This window comes from Dipteris shenzhenensis, chromosome 8 (assembly GCF_047967505.1).
Source record: "Dipteris shenzhenensis isolate YYH24624 ecotype China chromosome 8, Dip_SZ_1.0, whole genome shotgun sequence".
NCBI lineage: Eukaryota > Viridiplantae > Streptophyta > Polypodiopsida > Gleicheniales > Dipteridaceae > Dipteris > Dipteris shenzhenensis.
Window position 1 is genome coordinate 45,879,482 of NC_141603.1, and position 13,703 is coordinate 45,893,184.

The 13,703-nt window shown below is 43.0% G+C and overlaps 1 protein-coding gene across 1 annotated transcript; it reads right to left on the bottom strand.

Annotated features, from left to right (window-relative positions):
• Positions 1-9,360: 9,360 nt before the first annotated feature.
• On the bottom strand, positions 9,361-11,400 carry LOC147899578 (glutamate receptor 3.3-like). Its single transcript, XM_087377756.1, has 5 exons — positions 11,086-11,400; positions 10,478-10,887; positions 10,331-10,362; positions 9,821-10,227; positions 9,361-9,705 (listed from the first exon to the last, which is right to left on the bottom strand). Exons 1-5 carry the CDS (start codon positions 11,398-11,400, stop codon positions 9,361-9,363), a joined length of 1,509 nt encoding a protein of 502 aa, XP_087233882.1.
• Between the last annotated feature and the right edge of the window lie 2,303 nt (positions 11,401-13,703).

Genomic DNA, 13,703 nt, shown 5'->3' on the forward strand with positions numbered 1-13,703 from the left:
CTCTGTGATGGTGGCGGTGGTAGGCTGTCTCCACTGGAGTAGGGTATCTGCCCACGATCTCAAGCCGCATGACCGCGACACACTTTGCGGAGGGATTAGTAAAAAGAAACAACCAACCTCCTAATAAACTACATAAGCAATATAATTTGAGATCGATACTTATAAATTGGGCCTCCCATGATTCAACACCCCCTGCTCCAAAATGCGCGCTTCCATATTCCTCCATCTGGATCCTCCGTGCCTCCACGTGCTACAGACTACGTGCTACAGACTGGGGTCCTCCCTCGCTGACTTCATTGCCTTCTTCCACTCATGCTTGTGAGTAGTGTGGGGCGGGCCCCTTGGTGGTTGACCTGCCTCAAGCCTGGCAAGCTCCGCTAGTGCCTGCCTCTTAAGCGAAGATCTTTTATTGCTAAGTATCGTAACAATCTTTGACTTCCCCCATTTATCTGTGAACTGGCGATTGGGGGGGTTAGGATACCTAGAGCGAACAGTAGCGAGGCTCTCATCAGCCAACCTCTTGGGTGGTCTTTGTAGTGGATAAAGCAATCTCTGTAATTGTTAGCAATTACAGAGTGCATGAAGGCCATGATGTCCTTCCCCCGTGCATCCATCAAGATGCCTCCTCTCTGAGTGATGTCATAATAAATTGTACCATCACCCAGAGGCACGTCTAAATCATTTGAATCATCATCCTCCTCATCGCCACATGGCCCAAAGGACTGTGCCATGCATCCCCCACCGCTCTCCCTGCTACTACGACTGCTACCCTATCGTGTCGAGCTCGTACGCTGGCCACTTGTAGCTGGGGACTGCACGGGACTACGCTAACCACTCATAGCTGGAGAACCAAGTCTTGACGGCACAGGAGTACATCGACGGCTCGCCGAGACAGAAGGACCTCCTGACGGCATGGGGGAAGGGGCATAAGACGGTACAGGGAAGGGGCATAAGAAGGGGCATAAGACGGCTGTGCTGACTCCACTGGGGTGATCTCAGGCGATGTGGGGTGGCTTGGAGTCTGTAGTGCCGACTCCTGGGGAGTGTTTAGAGTACCCGTCATATACCCGTATAACTCCGCAGGACTAGGAGGGTGCCCTAAAAGGTTATATAAGTCCTTCCAAATAGATTCCTGGGGATCAGGTGAGCTAGAAGCGCTTCCTGGCCACATGTTGAACTGGAAAAAAGGAAAACAATCTATTACTGATGAGCTGAGAAGAAAGGGGAAGAAAAGAGATGCTTACTATTAGAGCACGTCTATAGACGCGCCTGATTTGCACGTCTATAGACACATCTAACAGAGCGTCTAACTACTCGTCTAACAGAGCATCTAATAGAGCGTCTAACAGAGCGTCTAATAGAGTGTCTAATAGAGCGTCTAACAGAGCGTCTATAAACGCGTCTGTCTGTGTCTGCAACAAGCCAGACGCACGGTTAGACGCGCTTTTAGACGTGCCCTGAGATGCGCCTATAGACACGCTCCGACAGACGAGATTTCTAAAAAGTAGAAAAGGACATTGCGCCCAACACAAAAACGTGACACTGATACCCAGATCATGCGCTTCTTGGATACGAGAAAGTACAAAACTAGAGAGAGCAAACTTCCAAACAAGATCAACTGCAAAAAGACTTACTTGGATAGAGGTATGGAAGGTTCTTCTTTCTTTTTCAAAGTTGCTTCTTCTCCTTCTTCTCCTTGTTCGTCCTCCTCTCCTTTAAGCTTAGAAGTAAGTGTGGGTGCCTTTCTCTTGAGTGCAAGCTTGGAAGTAAGTATGGGAGGCTCCCTCTTAAGCTTCGAAACTATGGATATGCTAATAAAGAAGGAAGCAAGACGCGCGAAGTTTAAGTAATGTGAAGAAAAGCAAAGCGAGCCGCGCACTGAAAAGCAGGTTTAAAAGCCACGTCTATAGTCGCGTCTAATAGCGCATCTATAGGCGCGTCTAAATACATAGAGTAGATGCGCGTTTAGACGCGCCGTTAGATGCGATGTTAGACGCAACTATAGACGCAGCGATAGATGCAACATAGAGTTTAAATTAAACATTTGAAGAAAAGCAAATTTGGTGGGTTGTTTGTTTGTAGGATGTCTCCATCTTCAACAAGTAGCTCCAGTGAGGATGAATCCCTCCATATCCACCATCGTGAAATGTGGTTGGAGCAAAAAATCAAATGTCTATGTGATTGATGTCGAGGAAACATGTATCGTGCACGCAGGATTACACTCAATCATATCTCAAAGTATGGAGAATCGGATGTGACCGTAAATAGGGTAAGGGTTTGTAAGTTAAGGTTGATTGAGATACCTATGGGTGTTCATATGTTTGAGTTATGATCCCGTTTTAATTTGATACAGGATGCAGTGCCACACCCACATATGTTACCCTATGCCCGTCGTGAGGAGGCGAAGTGTCGGCGATATGAGGTGGGATCTTCAGGAGGGACCGTTACAGATGCATGGAGTGATGGTGATAGTAGCCCTCCGCCATTACCTCATGAAGCCGTGGAGGAGGAGGTGTTTAATGATATGGTGCGGGATTTATATGTCCATCAAGGGAGGGATAATAGCATGGAGCAGGATGATCTTTTTACCGCAGCATCGACTCCACTGTTTGAGGGGTGCACATTCTCTGTTCTACGTGCCTCCCTTGAGTTACTAAACTTGCAAACCATCTATGGATGGAGCAATGCAAGTTTGAATGCATTACTCAAGTAAGCTTTAAAGTCGATTTTGCAAACATGGTGAATTATGCTAGTGGGTTAATTACTCGAATACTTTTCCTCATTTATGGTCTTCACGTGCAGGCTATTGTGTATGCTTCCAAGGGAGAATAAACTACCGACCTCAAGAGATATGGCAAGGCAACATGTGACCTCTCTTGGAGGATTAGATTACAAGCGCATCCATGCATGTATCAACGATTGCGTTTTGTTTCGTGGACTACATAAGGATGCAAGAGAGTGTCCTACTTGTGGAGAGGCAAGATATAGAGCAGATCTCAAAACCTTGGACGTGCCTTGTAAGGTATTGTGACATTTTCCCATAATCCCTCGCATCCAACATATGTTCAAGTGCAAATCTATTGCAGAGCTCATGTCATGGCATTCCTCCCATCGATCAACCGATGGCAAGTGGAGAACTTCCGCGGACTCTCCTGCATGGAAGCATATTGAAGACACATGGCCAAGCTTCAAGGAAGAACCTAGGAGCTTGAGACTTGGATTGGGTATGGACAGTGTGAACCCATTTGGTCTCAAAAGCACGTCTTACAGTGTATGGCCACCAGTGGTATTGGTGAATTACAATCTTCCACCCTCTATGGCTATTAAGAAAGGACATGTCATGCTGTCCCTTCTAATTCCAGGGAAACATAAAGTCAAAAACCCTGATGTTTATTTGGAGCCTTTGATTGATGAGCTAGAGATACTTTGGAGAGGTATCGAGGTGCATGATGTGAGCAGGCCTCCCTCATCACGAGACTTCAACTGCAAAGCAGTCTTGATGTGGATGATGCATGACTTCCCAGGCTATGGTGAGTGTTCAGGTAAGCATTGCATTTTTTAATTATGAATAGGCAAAGGATGTGGCACCCTAAACCCACCTTCCACTCTTAATTGCATCTATTGTTTAGGTCTCACTACATCGAGTTACCATGCATGTCCTATTTGTGGTCCTTCACTAGTTGCCTCACGGGAAGACGCATTGAATAAGGTCATCTATGAGAATCACCATCGATTTCTCCCGCCTGATCATCCTAGATATGTTGCCCCTTGGAATGAAGTCCTCCCACAATCACTCACCGCGGGAGATTGGATAAGAATTTGGGACGGCTCCACGACTCCTCCACCACTTGGCATGAGCCGGTAAGGGTTTGTAACTATTGGCTGGAAGTAAAGATTGGCTATATTGGCTTAAAGTAAAGATTGCACGCTAACACTTTATTTTGTTTAGATACTCCATCTTTTATCATTTACCATATTGGTCCCACCTCAAGATCAATCACTTGCTTGATCCCATGCATATCTTCAAGAATGTGGCATCTACCATTTGGGAGCATTTGAATGGGACACGAGATTCGGCAGGCATAAGGGAGGATCTACGTACCACAGGGAGGATGCATGAAGCTTGGCCTCAAGAGAGACCAAATGGGCATGTTTTTTTACCTCGTGCACCGTGGATGTTATCAAAGCTAGAGATGGCGACAGTGAAGCACGCTATTACTACAATTCGTACTCCCACTGGATGCATGAGGTGTTTGAAGGGAGCCTTTACAAAGAGCAAGAAAAGAGGTGTAGAGCAATTATATGACTTGAAATCTCATGATTGGCACAAGATGCTCCAAGTAAGTATTTTATATGCATAATATCTTTTTCCTTTCAAATTTGTGAGTGAATAGCTATAAGCAACTAATCAACCACCTCCTCGCGGGTTCAATTCATACTACCTACTAGCATTTCACGTAGTGCATCGAAGGACGTGAAAGATTGTATTTACAAGATGGGCGAGCTTGTGAGGTATGTGAGCTCAAAGGAAATAGATCCCACCACGCTTGAGAATGCTCGAGTTATGTCAGTGGAGGCGGTTTGTTTAGTGGAGGAGACATTTCCACGTTCTATTCTCACAAGCCAACTACATCTCATAGTGCATTTGGTGGATGAGATTGCTATATGCGGTACTATACATGCACGATGGTTGTTCTTCCTCGAGCGCTTCATGAAGACCTTGAAGGGCTTCGTGAGACAAAATGCAAGACCCGAAGGTAGCATGGCTGAGGGTTGGTTGGTACAAGAGTCACTTGTATATATTTCTGAGTTTCTTGTTGATGTGGATAGCTCTCTCCCATGACTATGGAGAGATGACGAAGACCTAAGGATGACCTCTATTGTGCCTCAAGGGAAAGGACGCAACAAAGTAATAGACACATTTTGCATAATAGTATCAACCTCTTTTGCGTGCTTAATAGTGATGTGATGAAAAGATGGGTGACAAGATACGAGGATGCAAAGGCAAGAAGACAAGAAGAAAGGGCCCTCTTTCATACACACCACGGATCTCTGTGCCATACCCTGAGCATCTAAGAGCACTTCCAAAGGATATTCATGTGGATTGGCTACTTGATGAAATGGAGAAAGTAGAGAAAGACGAGGGGATGCATATCACAATGGAAGAATGGGAGTATGCTAGGGGATGCATGAGCAAGGTCGGTATATAGAATGTTATGCATAAGTTAGGAGCTTTTTATAATTTAGATTGCTTATTTAATTGATTTTTTCTTGGTGTAGTGCACTATGTTCAATGCTATATGGTGTGAGGGCAAGCATTTTCGAACACAATGGATTGATGATAAGAGAAACACACAAGATTGCGGCATCATTGCTAGCTTTGAGGGAGCCAATGGAGCCATGGATGATTATTGTGGCATAATCCAAGATATTATTATGCTTGACTTTCGACGCTTCTTTGTGTATGTTTTGGTTGTAAAGTGGTTTAAGGACGTGGTGGAAAGAGGCCCTAATGCAACAATCAAACGCCATGCAAGTGGCTTTGTAACTATTGACTCCACAAAGTTTTGGCAAAGTAGAAAGGACACACTAGTACTACCGCAACAATGTGAACATGTACTGTGCACACATATAAAAATACTCGGTTTTAAATATTTGATGCAAGAAAAGTAACATGATTGTATTTGTGTTTGAATTAGGTTGTCTATCAACCAATGGTGGATAATAATAGATGGTGGCATGTCATACCTATTATGCCACGTTCCAAAGTGATGTATAGTACATTTACTAATATGGAGTGTATGGAGGATGATCATGGCCATGGACGTGATGATGACCCTGATACAAGAGAGGAGGATGATCATGAGATAGGAGATATAGATATTGAGGCCATTACCCGTGAGGACGAGCCTACCATTCGAGATGCTGATTTCGATGAGCACATGAGTGACACAAGTAGTAGTGGGTTGAATGTATTTGTAGATCTAAACACTTGTTTGGATTTTGAAGTAGATAGTTTGGCAAGGGTTGATCTCATTGAGGATGAGATTGAACCGTAGCCCCATAATTGATATTGGCAAAACAATTTTACATATTGTCTCATTCTCCTCATCTCACTTAATTCTTGTATATGTGGGCTTGCAAAAAATTATGTGCTTTGGTAATCATGGGCAATGTTTGGAAAGCAATGATGTACACCAAAATGTCACTTTCTGTATTCTCTGGTTTGCATCTATTTATGCGTCTAAATGCACGTCTGATTCTCAGTGTAAACGTGCTAATAAACGGGATGTTAGACGGGCCCGTATTTTCTCAGGTTAGACGTGCACGTAGATGCGGTAATTTACACGCATATAGACGAGCTTTTAGACGTGCATTTAGACGTGCCCGTAATTTCTCTACTAAAGTAATGCCTATAGACGCGCCCGCTATTTTGCGCGTCGACCAAGCGCGTCTATAGTTGCTTTGTGTTGTTGTGAAGTCTCATCATAATCTTGACCATATTGCTGTGCAAATCCTTTTGCAACTAGTTTGGCTTTGTATCTTTGAATACTGCCATCTAGATTGTACTTCACTTGGTATACCCATTTGTTTGCTATGGCCTTATTTCATGGTGAAAGGTCGCATAATTCCAAAGTATTGTTCTTATACAAAGCATCCATTTCTTCATTCATAGCAAATTGCCATTTTGGCTTGTATACTGCATCTTCGAAGTACACTGGCTCTTTTGTAGCCATGATGGTAGTCATAAGAGCATAGTTGGTCATTTCAACCTGAATTGCTTTGCCTTTCTGAGCATATGTCAATTTGGCTAGTGTTTTGCTTTCCTTAGTAGACCATCTGAGATGCTGTGGCTCTGCCTAGGCTGTTGCTGGAAATTGCTCATCAACCTGTTTTGTAGATGACTATGAAGTTGATGCTTCCATCTCCTATATGTTTGAGGTTTTCCATTCTGATTCCTCATCAAAGATTACATCTCTGGAGATAATGACCTTGCGGTTGATGGTATCATACAATTTGTATGCTTTGCTTTCTTCACTATAGCCAACCATGATGCATTTGCATGACTTTGCATCCAATTTCCTGCGATGATCATCATGTATGTGGGCATATGCTATGCAACCAAAGATGCGAAGATGCCCAATGTGTGGATTATGTCCAGTGAATGCTTCATAAGGAGTCATACCCTGTATCGGTTTGGTAGGAAGCCAATTAAGCAAGTAGTTTGCAATGGATATTGCTTCTACCCAATACTGATTTGGAAGATGCTTTTCACTAAGCATTGCTCTAGCACTGTCTGCTAAAGTCCCATTCTTCCTTTCAACTCTTGCATTCTACTGAGAAGTATCTACACAAGTGAATTCTCTTTGAATGCCATGACTTCTGCAAAAGTTCATGAATGCTGAAGACATGTATTTACCTCCTCTGTCTGATCTCATGATTTTGATCTTTCCACTTGTCTAGTTTTCTACCATGGATTTCAATTCTTGAAATCAAGAAGACACTTCAAATTTCTCTTTCAAAAAGTAGACCTAACAATATCTAGATTTCTTTTTAGCCACACATATATTTCCTTACACAAAGCTCAACCGATCACATGCATCTACAAGAGCCGACAAACAAATCTAGCCACTCTTGCCAATACATGCGGATTGCACTTTCCATCAATCTCTTGTTGCCCATGTCCTAGACTTGCTTCTCCAAAGAAGTGATTTGGAGCTTTCCGTCTCTGAGTTCTATCTATGCAAGAAATAAATCTACTCATCCAGGTCGAGCTTCCTCTAATATCTAGTCAGGACATAGGGTGGAGGCGGGGGGATATGGTGTCGAAGCAATGGCAGAGTAAGAGAGCCTCTTAGCTACAAGAGTAGTAGGACTTGAGGTGACAAATTGCATATCCAGGGTGGCATTGGTAGCATCCACCTTTGTTGTACCTTAACCCCTAGAGCTGGGCTCAGGGGAGTCAGCCTAGCTCAGCATGGTGACCTGACTTCTTTTGTTGGCTGTAAAAGCAAACTAGGAAAAGGGGGGGCAGGAGGGGGCCAAAAGGGGGAGGAGGAGGCGTGACTGAGGGCTACTGGAGTTCCAACAGATGAACCTAATCTGAGGTGAATGGGTGCCGCTGCTGAGGCAAGTGGCTTTTGCTACCCCAAATCCCGTGCTATGCTCAACTCCAACTAATGACCTTAAGCTAAGCCGAACGGGTGTTGTTGTTGAGGCGAATGGGTTTTGCTACCTCGAACTAGGTTAGGTGGGTGGGTTGAGAGTTAGGCTAGGTGGGTGGGATGAGTAGAGCTAGAGGCAAAAGCGTGGGCTAAGCAGAGGTGAGCGTTGAGCAAGGAGCTAAGCAAAGGAGTGGAGGAGCTGGAGAGGGAGCGAGGAGCTAGAGGTGGGCGAGGAGCGAGAGGGGAGAGTGAGAGAGAGAGAGCGAGAGAGTATGCTAGCCAAATTTGCACACGCTCGCCGAAGGATGCTTGCAAAAAAACCACACCCTGGTTTGCTCAATATTCTTTGACTATAAGTTAACCCCATGTATCTAGGGTCATGGGATCCATGAGGCTCCCTAGGATGATTGGTCTAGCATTCTAAAATCATGACCCCTAAAGCCAAATGCATGAGGCCTATATCACCAAATCTATGTGTGCTCAACTCTACACCATGCTCCAACTTATAATGCTTGTAAAATCTCATTGTAGACATATTTATCTATATTATATATCCAATATCCAATGAATTGCAATGTATTTCAAGAAATCATGTAAGATACATTGTGATCTATGCAATTGTATACACTAGATTTGCTAGAAAATTCATAACTTATAATTATGAAGCTTCCAAGTTTGTAAATTCATACATTGTGTATGCATATTCATGCAGAATTTCACAACGCATTTGATATTTATGTGTAAAGTAACTCTTTAAAGCATGCCCTTGTGGAGCTTTGAAGCATTACAAGACGTATAGGAGTTTCATATATGAATATTAGTAAATGGCATGTTAAGCTATTTTCAATGACTTACAATTTTTATGATCCTAATTAAAGACATAAAACGCATATTCTTTACACAAACCTTAACAAATGATTGCAACTTTTATGGCCCTAATTAAAGACATAAAACCACTATTCTTTAAGCATGGTTGTTCCTTCACAAATGACTTAAAATTCTTATGATCATCAAATCACTATGCTTTGACGAGAGTTCCTTTACAAACTTGTTTCTTCATAGCCAAATTTTTGCAGTACTAATGTCAAATTATAGTGCCTTAAAATTACTTTTGTATTTACAACAAAGAAGAAGAAGTCCAAAATTAATCACATACTTATTGGAAGAACTCATTTTGATCTTAGGGCTTAAACCATCAAAAATGCGTTGCATCTTCAAAGGACTCATCCACTGTATTGTCAGCACTAGGCGATCGTCCCGATCCTTCAGCAGACCTCGACATCGCTTTTTCTCTCTGCAGTCGATGCAATCGCTTGATCCCCAGACGCCACACAATGCAGATAACATACACAATCACCAGAATAAAAAACAGCCCTCCAAAACTCCTCAATTCCAGCCGCGTGGCCGGTGTATTGTTGGAGCTGCATCCACCAGTGCCACCGATCCAGCCGTTCTTGATCCTTTGCAGGACGCCGTCTTCCATCAGAGATAGAATTCCCTTCGATACCTCGTCCGTCAAAGAAGAGTTCTTCGCGAATGCCTGCATGATTCAACACGTGGGCAAACCGATTTCAGTGCGCACGGGCGTGCAAAAAACAGCAGCAATTTACTCGACCGTATGGCGTTAATATAGAAATTGTCTTTACAACGCTTACAAAGCCAAATCCACCAAAGTAAGCGACTTGATCGTCTACAGTCGTAAAATCACACTCTGATTGAAGAAGGATTTGTGTATAAGGAAGCTCATCCAGAACCGCTCCCACTCCACCGTTGTTGGAACCCAATCTGAGAGCGTTTGCGAATTCTTCTTCCGAAGCGTAGGGTTTCAGCCTGCTTTGTTTGATACCAAGCCTTCTTAGGTAAGTTTGCACAAACGATCCCTCTTGATAACCAATGGAGATATCGCTTTTCTGCAAGCTTGCGAATCCTTGGATAGCGGGATAACGTAGCTGCTGTGAAAGAAGCGATGCTAGACTTGCCGTGTAGCTTGACGTGAATATGAGTACTACTAGCAACCAAGCAACTGTCACAACGCGCCCAGCATGGGTTGTGACTGCCTCTTCTGCACATTGAATCAAATCCTCTGTGCATCAAAATGAGACCTCCTTTTCCAGATAGCAAACCGAATGAAGAAGATGACAAAGCATGGGCAATTGGGAGCTTACGCTGAGCGAAGAAGACGGACAACGAAGTAAACCTGCAGGAATCAGAAGTAAGATCAGAAGGTTAGGCTGCGGAAATGGCCCCGAAGTTCTACGAAATATTCCCCGTTTGAAAATAATGGACGGAATTGGGACAGTTAGTAAACACACCAATATGCATTCATCAGTCGGCGTTTGACTGAAACGGGGACGGCGGTCGAAGAGTTTAATGACTTGAACGAGGATGATTCAATCTGCGAGCTGGGGTACTGGCGGGTTGCAGACCCCGACAGATAAGGAGTAAACTGGGCATCGGCGGTTTTTGTGGACTGCTTGGAGAATTCCGGGTTGTGCTGCTCCAGAATAAAAACCACAAAACCTGTGGCGGCAAACGCAACTGCAATGGAGAGCCACAAGTCGACGGAGAAGGGATGCGTGAAGCCCCAGAAAGTTGTACCCGTCTCGCGATACTTGAAGGGCGCAACCATGACAAGTGAAGCCTGTATGTAAGGTAGAGTGAAGTCTACTTTGTCGATGCGATCTTTCGTGATGGTAAGATCTGCAACGATGGCATCGGCTTCCTGCACTCCTCATCCCCACGAAAACAGTGGGTATCAGCAGCAGTTCAACGACCAATCTAACTAATTTTGCATATCTCTCTCTCTCTCACACGCGCGCGCGCGCGTACACACACATAGAATTCCCAGCAACAGGCGGGCCTGGCGGAGTACATCACTCATCAACACCACTTAAAACGAGAGATATAGTTAGAAAGAGACCCCGTTCTCGACTTTAGCTACCATGCCATCGTACAACGGGGTGGAGTGCCCGTCTCCAAAGGGAAGAAATTCGTAGGCAAATGGTACTGGAAGCCGCTGAACAGCCTCGCGAAACACTTGGACGCAGAAGCCATCGAATGAGGCATTGCGCGGGGAGCCATACCACGAAACGAATTGGGTGAAGCCGACTTTGAGGGGCACCAATACTCGGATTGGCGATGGCGATGGTGATGGCGAGGGAGAGCTCGTAGACGCGTAGGAGGAGGAGGGCATGAACGTCAAACCCATGCAGAAACAGAAGAAAAGGAGACCCATGACTGAATATTGCCTTCCTTCCCCCGCCCATTACCTTATACCATTTAGAATTCAAAAGACTTGTGTTGACGTGACTTCAACCTCTCTTGATTTCGAAGTGCCCAATGATACTTGTTGGTAGGAACTCATACTCAACGAAGAGTCCCTCATAAGAGAGAGAGAGAGGGGGAGAGAGAGAGAGAGAGAGAACTATGAGGAGAAAAGGAAGTCAAACTTTTAAAATGTTTAACACAAATAGGACTCCTAGAAAATGACTCTTGGAAAAATAGGACTCCATTTGTTCAACATCTTGGGGACATACTCACACAAGAGGGGCCTGATTCTAGATAGGAAGAGCACGGATTTGTAATTCCCTCTATTTGGAATGAAAATAGAGCACAATAATCCCCCACTTTTTCCCATCCTGGACCCGAGGGCCCAAGGAACTCTGTAGGACCATGAAATAAGTGGGTATTTCCATCATGGTCTCATTATATGTTAGCAAGGAGAGAAATAAAGTGTTGTTAATAGACATTGGATGCTATCTCCCCTCATGTACAAAGATTCCTAAGCAACTTCCAACTTGCCTCCACTAGCACACTATTCGAGCGGTGAAATCAAAGGTAAACATAGACTCACTACGAAACGCATCTTTCATATACAAAGACCATATTAGGAAAAGTGGGGAATATCTCAAGTCCCCTTCTTTACAATTTTGGTCCAAGCAACAAAGGAGAAATTTTGAACATAGTTCTCTCAAATTACATAGCATCAATCTCACTTCATTCATGAAGATAGTATGAGCAATAGGTACTTCACAATCTATGGAAATTTTGGCTTCAAATCCTTTATCATTGTCGACATCTTTAATTTGCTTATACTAGATTTCACTTGTACTTTCTTGTTGTATAGATATTGCATTGAAATTTCTCTACTCTTATACAAAGTTTTGAAAGTTCATAAAATATATTTGTATTGATAGTGATCTCATTCACAAGGTCTCCTTTACTTAATGAGGTCTTTTAGAAAATCTAGAATAACAAGTTATTGCTTGATGGGCTAATGATAAATTCAGTTAGCAAATGTGGACCAAACTACTATAGGGGGTCCATTTTTTACGCTTATTCCTCAATGCTTTGCATGCCTTAGAATGGTTTTTGCATCTAAACTAGCAAACCATTACTAAAATTTACAGTCACAAAATTTATCGGTATAGGTGTGGTACATAGGTTAGTGTAGGCATTGATATAGGCATCCATTATCACCTGACAGGTATATCAATATCTATAAATCTGCCTATACCAACATATAATTGATGCTAGCATTCTCGACAATGTTAGGAGTTTGCAATATGATCCAAAATCATTTCAGCCTACAAGTTTTATTTTTTTTGATCAAGTTAAAATATTTAAGAGCATCTATGGGATCAAAATACTCATATATTCATGATGGAGTTAATCTACAAACTGGCATAATGCAAATATAGAAGTGAAAGGGCCAAGGATAGGAAGCCCTCTCGATGCTCGGGGGGTGCACCACTAGTAAATCCTAGGTATCACGTGCATTCAAGGTGCATTAAAAAAACCCTTCAACTAAAATTTTGTCCCCAATAAAACCACCCCCTCTTTACTTATGAACTAACGGATATTTTTCTAAATTTGAATTAAAAACCCCTTGCTTTTATTGTAAGCCTGTTAAATTTTTTCCAAAAGTGGAATTAAAATACCCCTCCTTTTGAATGTACGTGGTATACTAGAATTTTGGGAGGTGAAGCCCCTGAGTCTCGATGGCATAAAAATCAATTAGTAGAATTTACATCAAGACCTCATCTTCATCCAAATCGAGCATGCATGCCAAATAAGTCTATCTCTAGTTCTGTTCCCAACTCACCTATATCATCAAGTTCTATACTACCTAAGACTTGATCCTCTTCACTATCTTCAATACCGTTAGGTAGTACATGATCCCCATCTACTTCCCCAATGTGGTAATCTTCATCTTCTTCTATTATGATGTCATTATCTCCACCTTCTTCTCTCATATTATGATCTTCATCTTCTTTCCTAAATCCACTGGCAACATCCATTGGAATTTCCATATCCACATTCTGATCTTTAAAAGTTTGATCAACTTGGAACATATACCACCATTGACCAGCATAAACTAGATCCATTGCCATTGCCATACCCACATTCCTATCTTTAAAAGTTTGATAAACTTGGAACATATACCACCATCTTGGATCAAAATGATAAGGATGAAAGACCACCTATGTTCAAGATGAAAGTGGCATTAATTATATTAATTTATGCTTAGGTATGGAC

Coding starts and splice junctions, on each gene's coding strand:
- LOC147899578 (XM_087377756.1), bottom strand. CDS start 11,400: ATGGGTCTCCTTTTCTTCTGTTTCTGCATGGGTTTGACGTTCATGCCC. Junction 10,888..11,085: donor TAGCTAAAGTCGAGAACGGG/GTCTCTTTCTAA, acceptor TGAGGAGTGCAG/GAAGCCGATGCCATCGTTGC. Junction 9,706..9,820: donor ACTTTGGTGGATTTGGCTTT/GTAAGCGTTGTA, acceptor TGAATCATGCAG/GCATTCGCGAAGAACTCTTC.